The 15,374-nt window shown below is 43.4% G+C and overlaps 2 protein-coding genes across 4 annotated transcripts in view; one reads left to right on the top strand and one right to left on the bottom strand.

The window, feature by feature from the left end:
- Nucleotides 1-7,367, top strand: part of Dcbld2 (discoidin, CUB and LCCL domain containing 2) — a 56,692-nt gene extending 49,325 nt beyond the window's left edge. For both annotated transcript variants that reach the window (XM_052157935.1, XM_052157934.1), the window contains exon 16: nt 552-7,367. In XM_052157935.1, coding sequence (XP_052013895.1) covers nt 552-1,018 — 467 coding nt within the window. In that variant the 3' untranslated portion in view covers nt 1,019-7,367. The remainder of the gene's footprint in view (nt 1-551) is intronic.
- St3gal6 (ST3 beta-galactoside alpha-2,3-sialyltransferase 6) overlaps nt 7,288-15,374 on the bottom strand; it is a 39,399-nt gene continuing 31,312 nt past the window's right edge. For both annotated transcript variants that reach the window (XM_052157938.1, XM_052157939.1), the window contains 5 exons: nt 14,807-14,902; nt 11,681-11,867; nt 11,437-11,574; nt 9,971-10,123; nt 7,288-8,205 (listed from right to left, as the gene is read on the bottom strand). In XM_052157938.1, the coding sequence (XP_052013898.1) occupies nt 8,119-8,205; nt 9,971-10,123; nt 11,437-11,574; nt 11,681-11,867; nt 14,807-14,902 (661 nt within the window). In that variant the 3' untranslated portion in view covers nt 7,288-8,118. The remainder of the gene's footprint in view (nt 8,206-9,970; nt 10,124-11,436; nt 11,575-11,680; nt 11,868-14,806; nt 14,903-15,374) is intronic.

The raw sequence follows: 15,374 nt of genomic DNA, 5'->3' as shown, positions 1-15,374 counted from the left end.
TTGCCGACTCGATAAACAAGTTCCCAGGCCCCAGGGAGAGAGAGACACTGTCTCAGAAACAAGATGAACAGCTAGCTCTCGAGAAATAATGCCCAATGCGAACCTCTGGCCCTCACATGTGCATGAAAGCGATACACAAGACAGTAAAGATGAGGAAAGGCTGGAAGAGCCCGACCGTGGCATCCTGCCCCTCCCCCCATGCAATGTCACCTTTCCTGATCGTTCCAAATGGAGAACAACGAGGCGATGTCTCCCAAGACTAATACTTAGTCCAAAATACTTCCTTCCATTCAGATACCGCTTGCAGATCTGCAGAACATACATAAATACCGATGCAAAAGTACCCGAGTAAGACTGTTTGGCGTGTCAGGTTACTGCTGTGAGAGCCTAACGAACGTATTTTTCTGCTGGTCCCTGTGGGTGGGAATTCTGTAGCTTTACACTGATAAAACCATTAGTGCCATGATGAAGTGTTTGGTGTATGATTACATACAAGTAAAAGTGTGTAATCTCTGTTTTCCTAACTGTCCCATTGTGCCTTGTATTCACAGACTATGCACAGCCCCTCGTGGGAGGAATTGTTGGCACACTCCATCAGAGATCTACCTTTAAACCTGAAGAAGGAAAGGAAGCTGGCTACGCAGATCTAGACCCCTACGCCTCTCCAGTCCAGGAGGTGTACCACGCCTATGCGGAGCCGCTGCCCGTCACAGGGCCTGAGTATGCAACCCCCATTGTCATGGACATGTCAGGGCACCCCACAGCCTCACTCGGGCTGCCCGCCACATCCACTTTCAAAACTGCAGGGAACCAACCTCCCCCTTTAGTGGGAACTTACAACCCCCTTCTCTCCAGGACTGACAGCTGCTCCTCGGGCCAGGCTCAGTACGACACCCCAAAAGGTGGGAAGTCAGCAGCTGCCCCAGAGGAACTGGTGTACCAGGTGCCACAGAGCACCCAGGAAGGTGCGGGAGCAGGAAGGGATGAGAAATTTGATGCTTTTAAAGAAATCCTTTGACGGTGGTGCTGCTTTTTACAAAGCATCCCTTTAAAGCACATGACTTTTTCTTAGTGGTAGTAATGTAGAATGTATTACGTATCTGTCACTGAAGCGGTTAGGGGAATGTGGTGACCGAGGTACAAGAAACTGCTTGCCTTGCCATCTTGCTTTAGAGGTGTTACTGTGCGGCACAGTTATTGCTTGCCTGTTACATGTCAAACATCCTGTTTGTTACTACTGTAAAACACTATTTTTTTAAGAGTTTCTGGTGGGTGTTGTATTACAGCCACAGGAATTAACTACTACACGTCCTCTTTCATCACATGAGAACAGCCCACATTCTACAACAATTCTACAATTGACAGGAAACACATTCAACATCAAACATGGTCTTTGGATCGATGAGTTCTTACAGTTGGGGTTAAGAATAAGGACTACTAGGTAATGGGTGCTTTCAAACGTTTGTAGTTTACGTATGGGAGACCTGAACACCACACACACAGCATAAGGAGCTAGTATTCTCTAGTGATAGATAGCATGGCCTTGGCCGAGACAAGTGTGTCCCCCCCCCCCCCTCCCCGGGCAAGCTCAGAACCCTGAGTGGACACCTCACTGGGCCTAACAGTTTTCCTTGTTTGTGGGATCAGGCCCAGCAGCTGAGCTGGAGGCAGGGTAGGCCCGCTTGGCCCTCAGGCCCTCCCTGGAGCTCTCAGGAGAGTTTCTTCCCGGAATATTACTGTCTGTGAGAGATTTTTCTGGGAGTTCTTGGAAGGCAGTGTGTGAATCCGCTGAGCTCTCCTGAACACCCTTGACCTTTTGTGATCTGCTGTCACCAGCTGTTGGTTTGGAAGACTCTACATTTTCTTTGCCCAGAGAGGGGAAGATCCCACTAACTTCTGTGCAGCCAGGCGGGGGCTTGTTCTGGTTGCCATGGTGTTCTCCTAAGAGTGTACGGGCTTATCTTTCCAGTCAGGACGGCAGCAGACCCTGCTCTCCGTGTCTGTGCAGCTTCAACCTGGAAGAACTCTTTTTCAACATTTTCTTGTCTCCATCCAGCTGTTGACAGGATTCGAGCAACAACTTTATTTTCTCTGAGCATGTTGACATTTCTTCTCAAGCTGATTCACATATTTAAGGTGTGCTACCCGATTAGCAGACGGAAGGCGCTCTGCCATGGGAAACTTTGGTGTTCTTCAGCTCTTCAGCAGCCCTTCTAGTTCTTCGGTCGGCCTGCTTCTCTCTCGCTCTCGCTCTTGTCTCTCAGCTGCGTGGTTTCAGTGCCACATGGTTCGGCTCCTCTGTAGCTCAGCTTCCTCGTCAGCCATTGTGTTAACTCCTTCAACAAGCGCTGTTTTCTCCGTCTTTACCAATCTTAGCTCATTTTCTAACTCCTGTGGGAATTGTGCAGTGCTTCCTAGGTGGTCTGCACCATGTCTTTTTAGCTGGCAGCACTCGGACCCTCTGCTCCAGCGCCACAGTCAGATTTCTGACCTTTCTCTGCTTCCAGCAGAGTTGCTGCTCTCCTCCCTTTCACTGGGAGTTTACACAGCCGCTCGCAGTCTTCAAGTCCTGCGTCTTCCTCCACCTTCTCCAGTTTCTGTTTGCCAGCTTCTACTTCTTGACTGAGGGCATTTACAGATGGCGTCTGGTTACATGGAAAGGATTCCAATTTTTTACTTAAGTCAGGTTTTTCCTCCTTGAGGTCCTTGATTTTTTTTTCCAACTGCATGCATGTTGCAATCTTGATCTTTAGCCATTAACTGACTTTTGAATCTGCTTCCTTAATTTCATTTAGCAATCTTTCAACTTTTCTTTCCCAGTTCTTTACTTCTGAAAGTAATCTCAGATTCTCATTTAAGATGAAATTCTGGATAAACACCTGATGATCTTCCAGAATATCCATGGGTGTCTGGGTGACTGACGTTTCCAGATAAAGGTCCTGCTAAACATCTTTATCACAAGTCTGATCAGTGTCCTGCTTTGGTGTTTTCTGTAGTTTCAGAAATATACATTTCTGATTCTTTGATATCATAACTATCGTTTTGACCCCGAACAGCTTTTGCATGCAAAGCTTTAATCTCTGCCTCCAATCTTTTCGGTTCAGTGTCTTTATTTTTCTCTTAGCTCTTTGTATGTGGAACTCGGAGTAAGTGGAGTTGCAGAGAGTTTCTGTGGCATACTGCTTGGCTGCAGGGAACGTCTGCCAATTGTACGACTTGTTGGCTTCTTTCGGATTCAGCGTTACACCGCTGAAGTTCCTGCTCCTCTTTTTCTGTTGGCCTTTTGCATGAGCTCAGGTGACTTTCTTGGAAATTCACTTGTGACTCCTTAACTTGAAGTTCTTCCTCAACTTGAACAACGAGAAAGCTTCTGCCTTGTTTTCTCCAAATTTTCACTAATCTCCATCAATCTTTGATTTTCCCTCTTCAGATCTGCACCCTCAGTCTTGTCTTCAGCCTTCTATAGCTCAGCTTCAAGAGAGTCCAGCTGAAACTGTCTCTGCTGTTTCTCCTTCAGTTTGTCTAGCTGTCCTTCATGCTCTTGAATCCTCTGAAGAGCTCTGGTAGGGAGACCCTCCTTCCATTCTTCCAATGCCCAGCTCATCTTGTTTTATTTTTAAAACATTTAGAAGTAAACTGAGCTCCTGGCAGACCCTGACTCCGTGCTCTGAGAGCCCCGGGTGGGGTGCCTCACCGCCGAGCGCCTCATGCAGCGCCGCTCCTCTACGCCCAGCTGACGTGATTCAAACTCCACTATTTTTAATACAGAAAAAACCTCCCTATAATGCACTTCAAAGAAACTGAAAATCACTAAGTATTTATTACCAATGCTGCAGGTACATTAATGAACTTGAGATGGTTCTGTAAGCCTTGCTGGCGATAATGCATGGTACTGTTGTTGAGATACTGAATGGCTTGAAATTCTCCCTTGTGAAGGTGGGTAGCTGTGCTTTCCTCCCCCTGTTAATCCTGTGGTACTGTCTGCATTCCTTTTCTCCCCTCACAACCATCCGTGTGTTGTTGTAGCTGTGGCCATGTACACTTCTCTGTATTTCCCTAGGAACATGCAGTTAGAGCAGCCTGCCTTGCAGTGAGCTGGGTGACTGACTGACTGACTTCTTGTGTGCTGAAACTCTTAACAGTATTAACACCTCCTGGTTCAGGACCTGCTCTCACCTCTGCCCATCCCACCAGGACCTTTTGTGGCCTTACTCCAACCTGTGCTCATAAATGCTGGGGCCTCCTTTTCAGTAAGAGTCACAGGAAGCCAGTCCTTCCTGTCTTTCTGTGCGCATCTCCACATGGAAATGGGAGAGACACTATCAAGGGAATCCTCTGTATCTCTAAGGTAATATGTAAATTACTTTAGGGAAGAAATTAAAGGGGGAGCAAAATTTAACTTTCTTTGCTTTATTTACAGATAAGCCCCAAAATTTGCAGATTTTCCATATACTTTAAAAGTTTTAGTCAAATATCTTTTAATTTCAATTCTCTTCAGTAAACCAGAAAACCACCATGAGCCAGGTCTGATGGCTCAGACCTGCAATCCCGAGTGGACCCACCCCAAGGCTAGTGCTGCTTAGTCTACAGAGTGAGTTCAGGGTTAAACTAAGGGCTGGGGCTCTGTCTCCACGGTGCAGTGCTCCAGTTCAGCATGTTCAAGGCCACGGGTTCAATCCCCTCTACTACAAAACGAAAAAAGGCAGCATGCCTCCTGTGCCTCTGCCTTCTGGCTGGGAAGAGGCGTAAGTGGTCCTTTGTCAGGCCTGGGTCACAGAGCTGCTGGAGCACTGGAATTGTGTGCCAGCGTACTCGGGACTCCCTGAGCACGACCCGGCTGCACTCAAGCAGGCGGGTAGATTAGACATTGTAGTGGATTAGCAACACAAACTCTAGCCCTTGCTGCAATCCTCTTTGTAGATTTGGAGTACACTTGGCCGTCAGGTCCTAGGCGGTCTCTCAGCTTGTACCATCCAGTTAGAGAATTGCCAAACTTGCCTAGGTTTGGACAGTGGTAAACAGTACTGACTGTGCTTCCTTCTGCAAGTACACCAGCATTTTAAAACATCGTTCAAAACTGTTTCTGCGGGCTCCCTGCCCCTCCTGGATGACCTTTGTCTTGCAGAGTTTGAGACACAATCTTGTTCCTTGTTGAAAAATCAGTGCATATTTTGTTTCAAAGTCATGAAGCAAAAAAGCACAGGTGTTGAACTTGTACTAAAGCATTTAAGAATGTGTAGAGCACAAGATGCAGTTGTCTGTCCCCCTTCAGGTGGGAACAACGCAAACTATTTGCTGTTCTATTTTTAACCATCCTTAGTGGACAGAGAATAGACCTTTGAGTCACATACCCATTGGAAGCTTTAAGAGACATTTTGAAGATGAAGTCGTTCTCCCAAAGAAGCCTGCCATTTTGTGTGTCCCGGCCATGTTGATATGGTGTCCATTGTGAGACTTGCTCCTGTGGCCACTACTCTCCTGGAACTCTGCAGATGGTTTCCATACAATACTGAGTTACTGTTGTATGTTTTTCTTTTACAGATGAAGAGCTGAGCCTGAATAGAGTGATTTCTTTCTGGTTTTGTACTTTTCCTTTTAGTTTTTGTATTATAGATCACCTTAAGTTCAACGCCACTTAAATGTCTGGTCAATCTTTAGAAGACAATCAAGTAAAATGTGAAAGTAACTATTTTTGGCCAAACCCCTTGGGTATTTTATTTTGTTTTACTTTAATTCTTTGCTTGAACTATTCAATACTCAAGTCACTATGGCTTGGGTTTCTCTTTTCCTAATAATGACTGATTATAGAAACAGAGCAGTGTGGCAAGTGCAGCCTTTGGGGGCGTTTCAGAAAATTACACTAACTTGGCTGTCACTTGATCCTTGGACCCAGCATAGATATTGTGAATTCTGGTTTGCATTTTATTAAGTGCTGTTTGTAGATCGCAGTAGTTCCTGTTGAAAGTAACAGGACGAGTCCAGTTATTTAACTCATGTTTCACTATTTGCACTTTCCTTTGAACAATGGGTTGATTTGCTGTTCACATAGAGAATGTGTACAGTCATTACGGTCACCATGTGTCCTGTGTGTGTTTCTCCTCTCCCTGCCCCAGGTACGAAGCACGAAAGTGCTTGTAGCCATTCCCATGCCTTGGCTCCACATTGTCACCGGAGAGCAGAAAGGGGAGCAGGAAAACATGCTAGGCAAGACCACTAGAAAGAACGCAGAGACTATGGGGAGGGCACTGGGAGGGTCCAAATCCTCCAGGGAGACTGGCCGGCTCTGTAGGCCTCTGTATAAAAAGGAGTCGTAATTCCTGCCTTGTGGGTTGAACTTGAAAGTCCTTGAACTGCAGACCTCTGGGGAGTCAGATGGTTGTAGGGTACCTAGGGTAGCTGTGGCACCAACCTCAATTAGACCAATTTGTGTGTAGTTTCTCTCGCTTTCCATTTTTGACACTGGGAGGGGTGAAAATAAAATGTATTGAAGTACAGAAGAAGTGGAAATGGCTGAGTGTCAGTGATTTTTTTCCCAGAATGTATTTTCCTTACCTCGGCATGTACTGTAGTCACTTGATATTTGTATATGTTGCTAGAATTTAGGCTGTTGAAAATAGTGAGATTTTAATGTGTTTTTTTAATAAATTATATATGTGTGTCTTGCTCAGATTATTTGGATTAAATAAAATAACCTTCACATCATATTCCAGAAAATGCCAAATTTCTCAATGTTGACAACAGTTACATTTTATGAGCAGCATTATAGTGGGTTATAGCATCATTTCAAAATATTCCCACTAATTTTTCCTCCCTTGGTCCCCTTCCTGTCGTCCTTGCTGTTCAAGTGCCACAGTTGATCCTCAAGCCTGCCTTATGGAAGTGAACCAGAACCGCTATGTGACTGTGTAGGAGAGGGGAACACTCCGTCAGCCTGTGGAGTCAGCTAGTGCCAGCGCGCCCCTCAATCGGTGGCTGGACACTGCCAGCTCGAGCCACCCTCACTGTCACATGCTGGTTTTCAATATTTCAGGTGTTCTGTTTCTGACACTTCACTCCTATACATACTCTCTTTATGGAGGAAGCAGATGGACTGCCAGTCACACCAGCACTTCCAGTAACATTTCCTGTTCATGCCTTTCCTCCCTTTGCATGTGGGTACTAACAGTTGGAAGGAAACTGTTTTCTCTCATGTACCTGAAATGACCTACTGAATGTTCCCTGAAGGCAAAATTTAGTCACGTGAAATGACTTTTTCCCCCCATACAAATAAAAAAATCAGCCCAAATCTTAAGGTTTTTACCTGCATTGTTTTACTCTTCAATTTTTCTTTATATAAACATTTAAGTTTTTTTTTTTTTGAACAGTTACACTGACATATACCCTTCATCCCACACAAGATAGGCTCACCTCTTGAGTTCAAGTCTAGGCCATCCAGAGCTACATAGACCCTGTCTAAAGGATGCTGGAGGGTGCAGGAGCACATAGCTGTAATGCCAGAGAACCAAGTTCGAGGCTAGCCTGGGCTACATAGTAAGAACCTGCTCCCTCACCACTACCGCCACCCACCCCCAAAATCAAAGTCTCAGGATGCTCGTTAGTTAAGAGTGCTTTTCAAGCATGGACAGGGTTCTCTTTACTCCCTAACAGCAAATTACTAAATTATTACTGACTTAAACTCCTGCAGACACCATGGACGTCTACAACCAAGCGATTCTAGTGTTCTGTGCCTGGCTCCCAGGCACATGCCCAGGAGTAACCAATGTTAATAAGCGTCTCAAAATGATATGTGGCTATCAGTGTAGTCAACTAAATCACCTAGACCACTTACGATGAAGGAACTATGAAAAGATAAAATATCTGAGAACACTAAAAAGATAATGTTTAAAAACAACATAAATCAAAACTTTACATCTTTCCCTGATATCTTAACTAAAAATCTTCTTGTCTTTCATAAATATATTCACAGAAATTTTAGCTGGTGGTTACAAATCACCAGGCGGCAACAGACTTAATATACATAATTTGAGAAGTTCATCCGATATATTTAAAAATAAACTAAAATTTGCAGTACAAAAATAAAACTAATACTGTTTAGCGTCATCTTTTGGATCTGTACGGTCAATTTTGAGTCAAGTTGATCACCATTTTTCTCGTTATAATGTCCTCTAAAAAGAGCTGTTCTGCAGTCAGATTGTGGTATGCATTCTGAAAAAGAAAATGGAAATAGGCTGATGGTCAGGCCCACCCTCCGGACATCATCAAAGTAAGATACTCTCTGCATGGTAAAAGTTCCCATAGTAAGCTCAGATCTTAGTAATGAGTTACATGAACCATTGTCCCCTTCTTGCTCTTTTTTGCTTGAGAGTGACCCCCAAATCTGACTGTCTACCCAAGCTGTACAAAGACCAAAAATGTAAGAACCTGCAATGTAAGGGTAGCACCAGGAACCTATTTTTAATGTTTGCAGTGTTGATGAGTTTCTAACAGGATTTCTTTTAGCCCAGGTCTGCTCACACTTCTAGGTAGTGGAGGATGACCTTAAACTGCTGATCCTCCTGCCCACACCTTAAAACAACAATTCTGAGCCTGACATGGTTTTCCAATCATTCTAGCTGTGTGACAAGGTGACTTAGGAGGATCCTAAGTAGAGGCCAGCCTGGATTACAAGGGAAGATCCTGCAAGAGATTTTTCCAAAGAGCTAAAACATTAGCTTAGTGGTAGACTATATGCTTAGCCCTGAGTTCAGTTCTTAATCCTGCAAACACAGTAGTAATTCTGCTGCTAGGTTGTATAGCTTAGTGGCTCACTGCTTGCCTAGTATGGTATATACTAGTCCAATCACAAGCCCCACAATTAAAAAAATTGCAATCCCCTGGAAGTTGCTTCGGTATTCTGCTGCTGTTTCAATATTCTGTAAGTGCTGTAGGAAACAGGGCCCGAGGGAAAACCCCAAAATTTATTCTAAGCTTAATGTTAGAGGAACAAAAGATAGCAGTTCAGTTCGACATGAATATCACTCCCCCACTCTGAGGGATTCTGGGATTATTCAACAGGACTGGTTTCATGAGCCACTGACTGATACATTCATGGTAAATTGCTCATATTTTCATGATTTTTAAGCATAACATTTTTGTGTCAATGATGTACAACTAATCTTAAGAATTCCAAAACCAGGAAAGTCCTCCTCATTCAAAGCTTGACCCTCAGGATCAAGTGTACCAGTGTCAGTGTCTGATAAGAGGACCATGACCTGGTAAAGAGTCATTTTGAGTCACAAAGAGTCATGCCACATTGTCTATGTGAAGTCTTTTATAGGGTTACATGTTTCTAAACCACCTTGTCTACTTAACTGAAGTGTGAGCATAATTACTATGACCATAGTGATGATTTTGTGAGTCCGTGTGTTTCAGACACACCAGTTGATTGATTATATTGTTTTGTTTTGATTTTTAAAAGAAATCTAAAATAAGACTCAGTCCCTTTTGGGGTTTGATGAACCAACAGACACCATGAGGCTAGCCAAAGAATCCAAAACCCACAATTTAGAAACTGCTGCTAAAGGAAAATGACCACTAGACCAGAATCCTATTTTTTTAGTCTTTGGACATTAAAAAGAGTATTAGAAAGGAAGCACAGGCAGTTGGAGACAAAACTCAAGTAAAGTACTTGCAAAGACCTGAGTTCTACTTCCAACGTATGTAAAATGCTAGGTGTGGGGACTTTGATCACACTTAAGATCCCAGCACTGGGTAGGTGGCAACAGACTGATCTCTTGATTGGATTGCCAGACAGCCTACACTGCTTAGTAAATTCTATACCAGTGTGAGACTAAAAGATACTTAGCAGTAATGCTTAACATTGACCTCCGACCTCCAGAAACGACCACACATGTATGCACCTACAAACATGAACATGATATATTTTTTTAAGTAAGGGTATTTTTTAAAGCAGTAAAAAAAGGAAAATTACCTTCTTCATCAAAGACATGGTGGCATTCCCGTAGTAGTGTAAAGGACTGTCGGGTTTGTAGAAGTTGTACTTAAAACCAGCGAGGTGAACTTCACTGCAGATGTGGAATGCCAACGTGATGGCAATGATTCCTGTCGTAGGGTGTTTGGGTTTCTAAGAAGAAATCAGAAACTTAAAAAGACAAAAAAGCTATATTCTTTACAAACATAGTTGGCTGCCCTGCTCTGATGAAAATGGATTTCTAAAGATTAAAAGAGATATTTTCAACCATCATGTCATAAGACTCAAGCCCCAAAGAGAACACATTCCTCTGAGGAGAACATGCACTATGACTGATATCTTGGACAGTCTGTTCACTATATTTGTCTCCATTTTCCAGCCTTTGAGATTGGAGCATTCTAACACACTCCCACAAAGTGTGTCACCCCCAGCACATGATAGGAACTTCTACAACTAAACTAAAAGAGTCTATTACTGTGTTGGGAGGCAGAGCCAGGCAGATCTCTGAGTTTGAGGCCAGCATGGCCAACAAAGTGAGTTCCAGGACAGCCAGGGTTTCACAGAGAAACCCTGTCTGGAAAACAGGAGGCCTTGGGGGTTGGTGGTGGGGTTGCTTCCTGATATATGTATGCCTCAGGTATTTCATGTTGACTGACAGTGCTTGAGACAATTCTTTTCACTCTTAAAAGCTGCATCTTGGGCTGGAGAGATGGCTCAGCGGTTAAGAGCACTGACTGCTCTTCCAGAGGTCCTGAGTTCAAATCCCAGCAACCACAAGGTGGCTCACAACCATCTGTAATGGGATCTGATGCCCTCTGCTGGTGTGTCTGAAGACAGCTACAGTGTACTCATATAAATATACTAAATAAATCTTTTTAAAAATAAATAAAAAAATAAAAGCTACATCTTTGTCCTGATGCTGTTCTGTGCATAGGCTGCTGACCAGCCCACTAGTCATACAGGCCTTGATGTACCACAGTGAAGAGGAGTTTGTAAGAAAGGAACTATTGGACATTCAGAAAAAAAGTCTGAAGGCTGTATGTGCAAAACACACACTTCTCCCTTAAAGACATTGTTTTTTTGCAACCTGTGAAACACGAGAGCATATCCATTTGGTGTCCAATTTCATGAACACATCTGTAGTCCTAAGAAAATGCCATCTGGCTGAGCAGTGGTGGCACACGCCTTTAATCCCAGCACTCTGGGAGGCAGAGACAGGTAGATTTCTAAGTTCGAGGCCAGCTTGTTCTACAGAGTGAGTTCCAGGACAGCCAGGGCTACACAGAGAAACCCTGTCTCGAAAAACGAAAAATATAAAATAAAATAAAATAAAATAAAATAAAATAAAATAAAACCATCTCAGTCATGGTTCTCAGCTCTGAAGCTGAGAATTTCTGAAGCTCTCATGTCCCTTGATGCCCTTGGCTGGATGTTTAGTGTGAAATTATGTGATGATATATACGTACCTGATCTTTCGGAAATACTCTGGGAAAACGAAGCAGTTCAAAAGCTGCTTCTCTGATAATATATGGATCTAGTATTCTGATTTGGTATTGTTTATAGATCATTTTTAAGGCTGGCTTCTTCCAAAACCCATCAGTATTCTGAAATAAAGGACACAGAAAATGGGATGTTGTGAATGTCTTTTACTTGAGAGGGGAAAAAAAAATACCGAACATAATCTGAACCTAAATAGTTTTGACAACTTACTATTTTTTTACCTAGCAGTATTTCCGTCAGCCACCTTAAATCCTGTTGCTTAAACACAATGAGAACAGCTGTAGTATTGGGATCGTAGTGACTGGGGTCTGAAAAGATAGACTCTGGATAAAAAAGCCTGAAGGTTGTCCTTTTTCCAACGTCTTCTTCATGGCCTAAAACAGGCCCGCTGTTCATTCTGTGGGTAGTGAGACAACAGCAGACAGGATGAGGGGAGCGCAAGCCACTTCAGCAGGTTCCGAGGCTACAGGCTTGGGCAGGTGTCAGACATCCCTGCCCTCTGGAACCCCAAGACGACTGATTAATATTTTACAGTAATGACAAGGGAAAGCATTCCTTATGAGACAGTCATCTGCATTCAAATACTAATATAACATCAGTCATTCAGTCTGACCTGCACACAACTGAAATGAGAATAGAGAACCACAGACTTTCTACAGGTAGAGAGACCATGGTGGATAACCACGCAAAGTCACTTTGGATTTACAGCTAATGGCCCAGAATTCTTGAGAAAGTTATATGCCTACAAGCTATACAGACCTAAAATACATGGGTGTGTACTACATGATTGATAAGCATGGAGAATCACATTTGAGTTATCATGAAAACCCATTGAACTTGTGTTCTGGGACTGGAAAGATGGCTCAGTGGTTAAGAGCATTTGGTGTTCTTCCAGAGAACTGAAGTTCAATTCCCAGTCCCCACATGGCTGGCTCACAACTATCCAATTCTAAAGGATCCAGTGCCACCTTCCGGTCTCCACAGGCACCAGGCCCGCACATACTGTGTACTTACATACATACATGCAAACCCTCATAAAAGTAATCCTTTTTTTTTTGAGTATTCTGAAATTAATACCATAAAAAAAATCTATATCACACTCCGCACAATTAGAGGAATGCCTTTTCAACTGAACTAAAAACACTACAAAAGATCAAAAGATCTACTGCTGGATCCACTATGTTCAAGGCCAGTCAGACACTGTCCCCTGGGAGGATAAATATTGTTTGGCCCTTTTGCTGCCAACTCTATAAGACTAGACTCTTGCAGTGGCTTTCACAATGTACCCATGGAGTTTCCCTACAAAGACTGGCCAAGGTTCTAAAAATTATCCACGTCAAACATCTATAAATAGGAAAGTAGGTGAATCTAAGTGTTTTATAAATAAATTACCACCTCTTCTTCAAAATGAGCAATAAAGAGAAAATAAGATAGCTTGCTCTGCAGAAATCAGCTTGTAACCCAGAAAACCTTCCCAGTGTGTGGCCACAATGGCTGCTTAAAGCTACTATGAGCACACATGGGGACTGGGGGGAGATGGAAAGGGACAGAGAGGGAGGGAGGAAGGGAGAGTATTTCCCAGATAAGAACCTCACCTCCCTTCCATTCAGAGACTAGAGATAGAAAAGGCATTTCCCCTACACTGTGCAGCAGATGTTGTAGCTGTAGCCACAGTCACCATCTCCTCCTCATTACAGAAAATGAAGCACCCTTGAGTTCTCGACCCTGTGACTAGCTTCTTCCTTATATCAGGCTCACTGTTTGTTTCAGCTACTTGAACTATATGCCTTCTTAGCTTCTGTAACCACCTACAAGGCCCAGGTCCTTTTTCAACTGCTCGGAAGAGCCTCAATAGTTGACTATGCTGGTCTCGCCCTCTCCTGATCTGTCACTCTCTCCTCAGTTCAGTCCAGTTGGGCTTCTTGCCATATATCCTGCCTACACTTTTTGCAGAGAGAGACAATGACCATCAGGTTGGCAATCTGGCTGCACCGCCCCTCCCCCCTCTGCCTTTGCACAACTTTTCGTCATCATTAGGACCCCCTTGACTGCTCTTCTGAAACACTCAGCCCTCTCCTGGGCAACTGGAGACACATCACTTTCTTCACGACTCGCTGGTTGTTCACTCTTTTTTTTTTCCTTGTTCAACCTCTATGTCTTAAGAGCTCTGAACCACTCCAGGCCATTTTGTGTGGCTCTCTGTTTCTCCCTGGGGAATCTCCCAAAGCCCTTGGCTGAAATACAGCTCATAGGTCACTTACTATTGAAAAATTTAACCTCTATATGTGGCTGTCCGCTTACCCACCACATACGTCAAAAATATCTCAAAGCTAACAGACTAATGCAGAAAATTTTATGTTTCTCTGAACCCAAGCCTAACCCTGTCTCTTTCAAACTTGCTTAATGACTCTGCTACTGTCTAGCCCATGAACAGAGCTGAAAACAGCCAGAGATGCCCTTGCATCCTTTATTTGAAGTACATAAACACATCTAATAATGCAGCAAATGCTGACACCCCTTTGCAACCTAGCTCCAGCCTGTCCGCTTCCCCAATTCTGCCTAAGCATCTGCTGCCCAAATATAGCAACAACTCTTGATGTCTCATCCCCTGCCTTAACCCTCATGTGTCATTGTCTGCTGCGGTCAGAGTGCTTTCAAGAAATAACCATATTTCATTAAGATCCTATGTAAAAGGCTTCCGAAGCTACTAATGGCCTTAAAATTAATATAATCTTGAACCTTAAAATCCCTGCATAGCCTCCACTTTGCCCACCTCAGCAGCTTCTGGTTAGACCATTCTCCAAAGCCTGTGTTTATCTGCCACTCTTCACAAACTGAAGATGGCTAAAAGCCTCCTGAGGACCTGCAAAACACATCCTGTCTGACTCCACTGTCTTCACATAGCTAGTCCTGTATGTGTCCTTTGATCTAGCTTGAATTACATTTCACCTCTAAATGGTAATCCTTTCCCAAGAAGTCGCTTGATAATTCTTTGTCATCTCTTTTATTTGTCTATATTATACTATCTTCTTATATATTTCATTACTGTTTTTCCCATTTCTTTTAGGATGTAAACACTAACAAGGTACAAGCACACTCTTATCCTGCACTGATCTCCCTTGTGCCTAGACTTGTCCCTGGCATGTCAAGTGGACTGATTAAATATTTGCTAAATCAGTGATCTGAAACCTAGTTTACTATAGCCAGGTACCAAGGCAGAAAGCTGTATAATCAGGTACATAAACGGCCAACTAATCTTTAAACACAGCTATCCTGGAGCAGGAAATCACATTCTCTTCAAGCAATTTTAGGTTAGTGACTAGGACATATGCTTACCTTATGACTACATCATAGGAGTCAATCGTCGCTCCTAAGGTCTTATTCTTCAACACTCCTCCGTTACCAACCACCACACACCTTTTGCATGGCGCTCTGTCGGGCAAACAGACAAGTGAAAGATCGAGCCGTCGCATTTACAAAACGGGGCGATTACAAGAACCCGCTCCTGTTTTCTAGAATCAAGTCAAATTCCACTTGTCATGCAAGTAGAAAAGAAACCGACTGTGCCTGAGACCCAGAGATTCAAGAAACATAATGCTATTGGGGAAAGTAGATCACCTCAGTGGCTCATGCACAAGTCTGCTCCCTTCTCTGATTCTCAAAAATCACCAGTTTAGAAAGATAAACCTGTTTATCTCCTGATAGACAAAAATATTTGATAGAAATAAATTTGGAGGAGAAAAAAAAATATGTAGCCTTCAAAGTCCAAACTCCAAACAGCTCGTGTAACTAGCATCCATCTACAAACTTCCAGAGTGCCAAGGTGTCTCCTCACCATGAGCTTGCATGTACAAACACAGCTCATACTACATGGCTCTCTAGGTTTAAAACCATCGTTCTCCAT

Source organism: Apodemus sylvaticus, chromosome 15 (genome assembly GCF_947179515.1).
Source record: "Apodemus sylvaticus chromosome 15, mApoSyl1.1, whole genome shotgun sequence".
Classification (NCBI taxonomy): Eukaryota; Metazoa; Chordata; class Mammalia; order Rodentia; family Muridae; genus Apodemus; species Apodemus sylvaticus.
The sequence above is the reverse complement of the archived record's forward strand: the minus strand, read 5'-3'. Positions and strand labels throughout refer to the sequence as shown.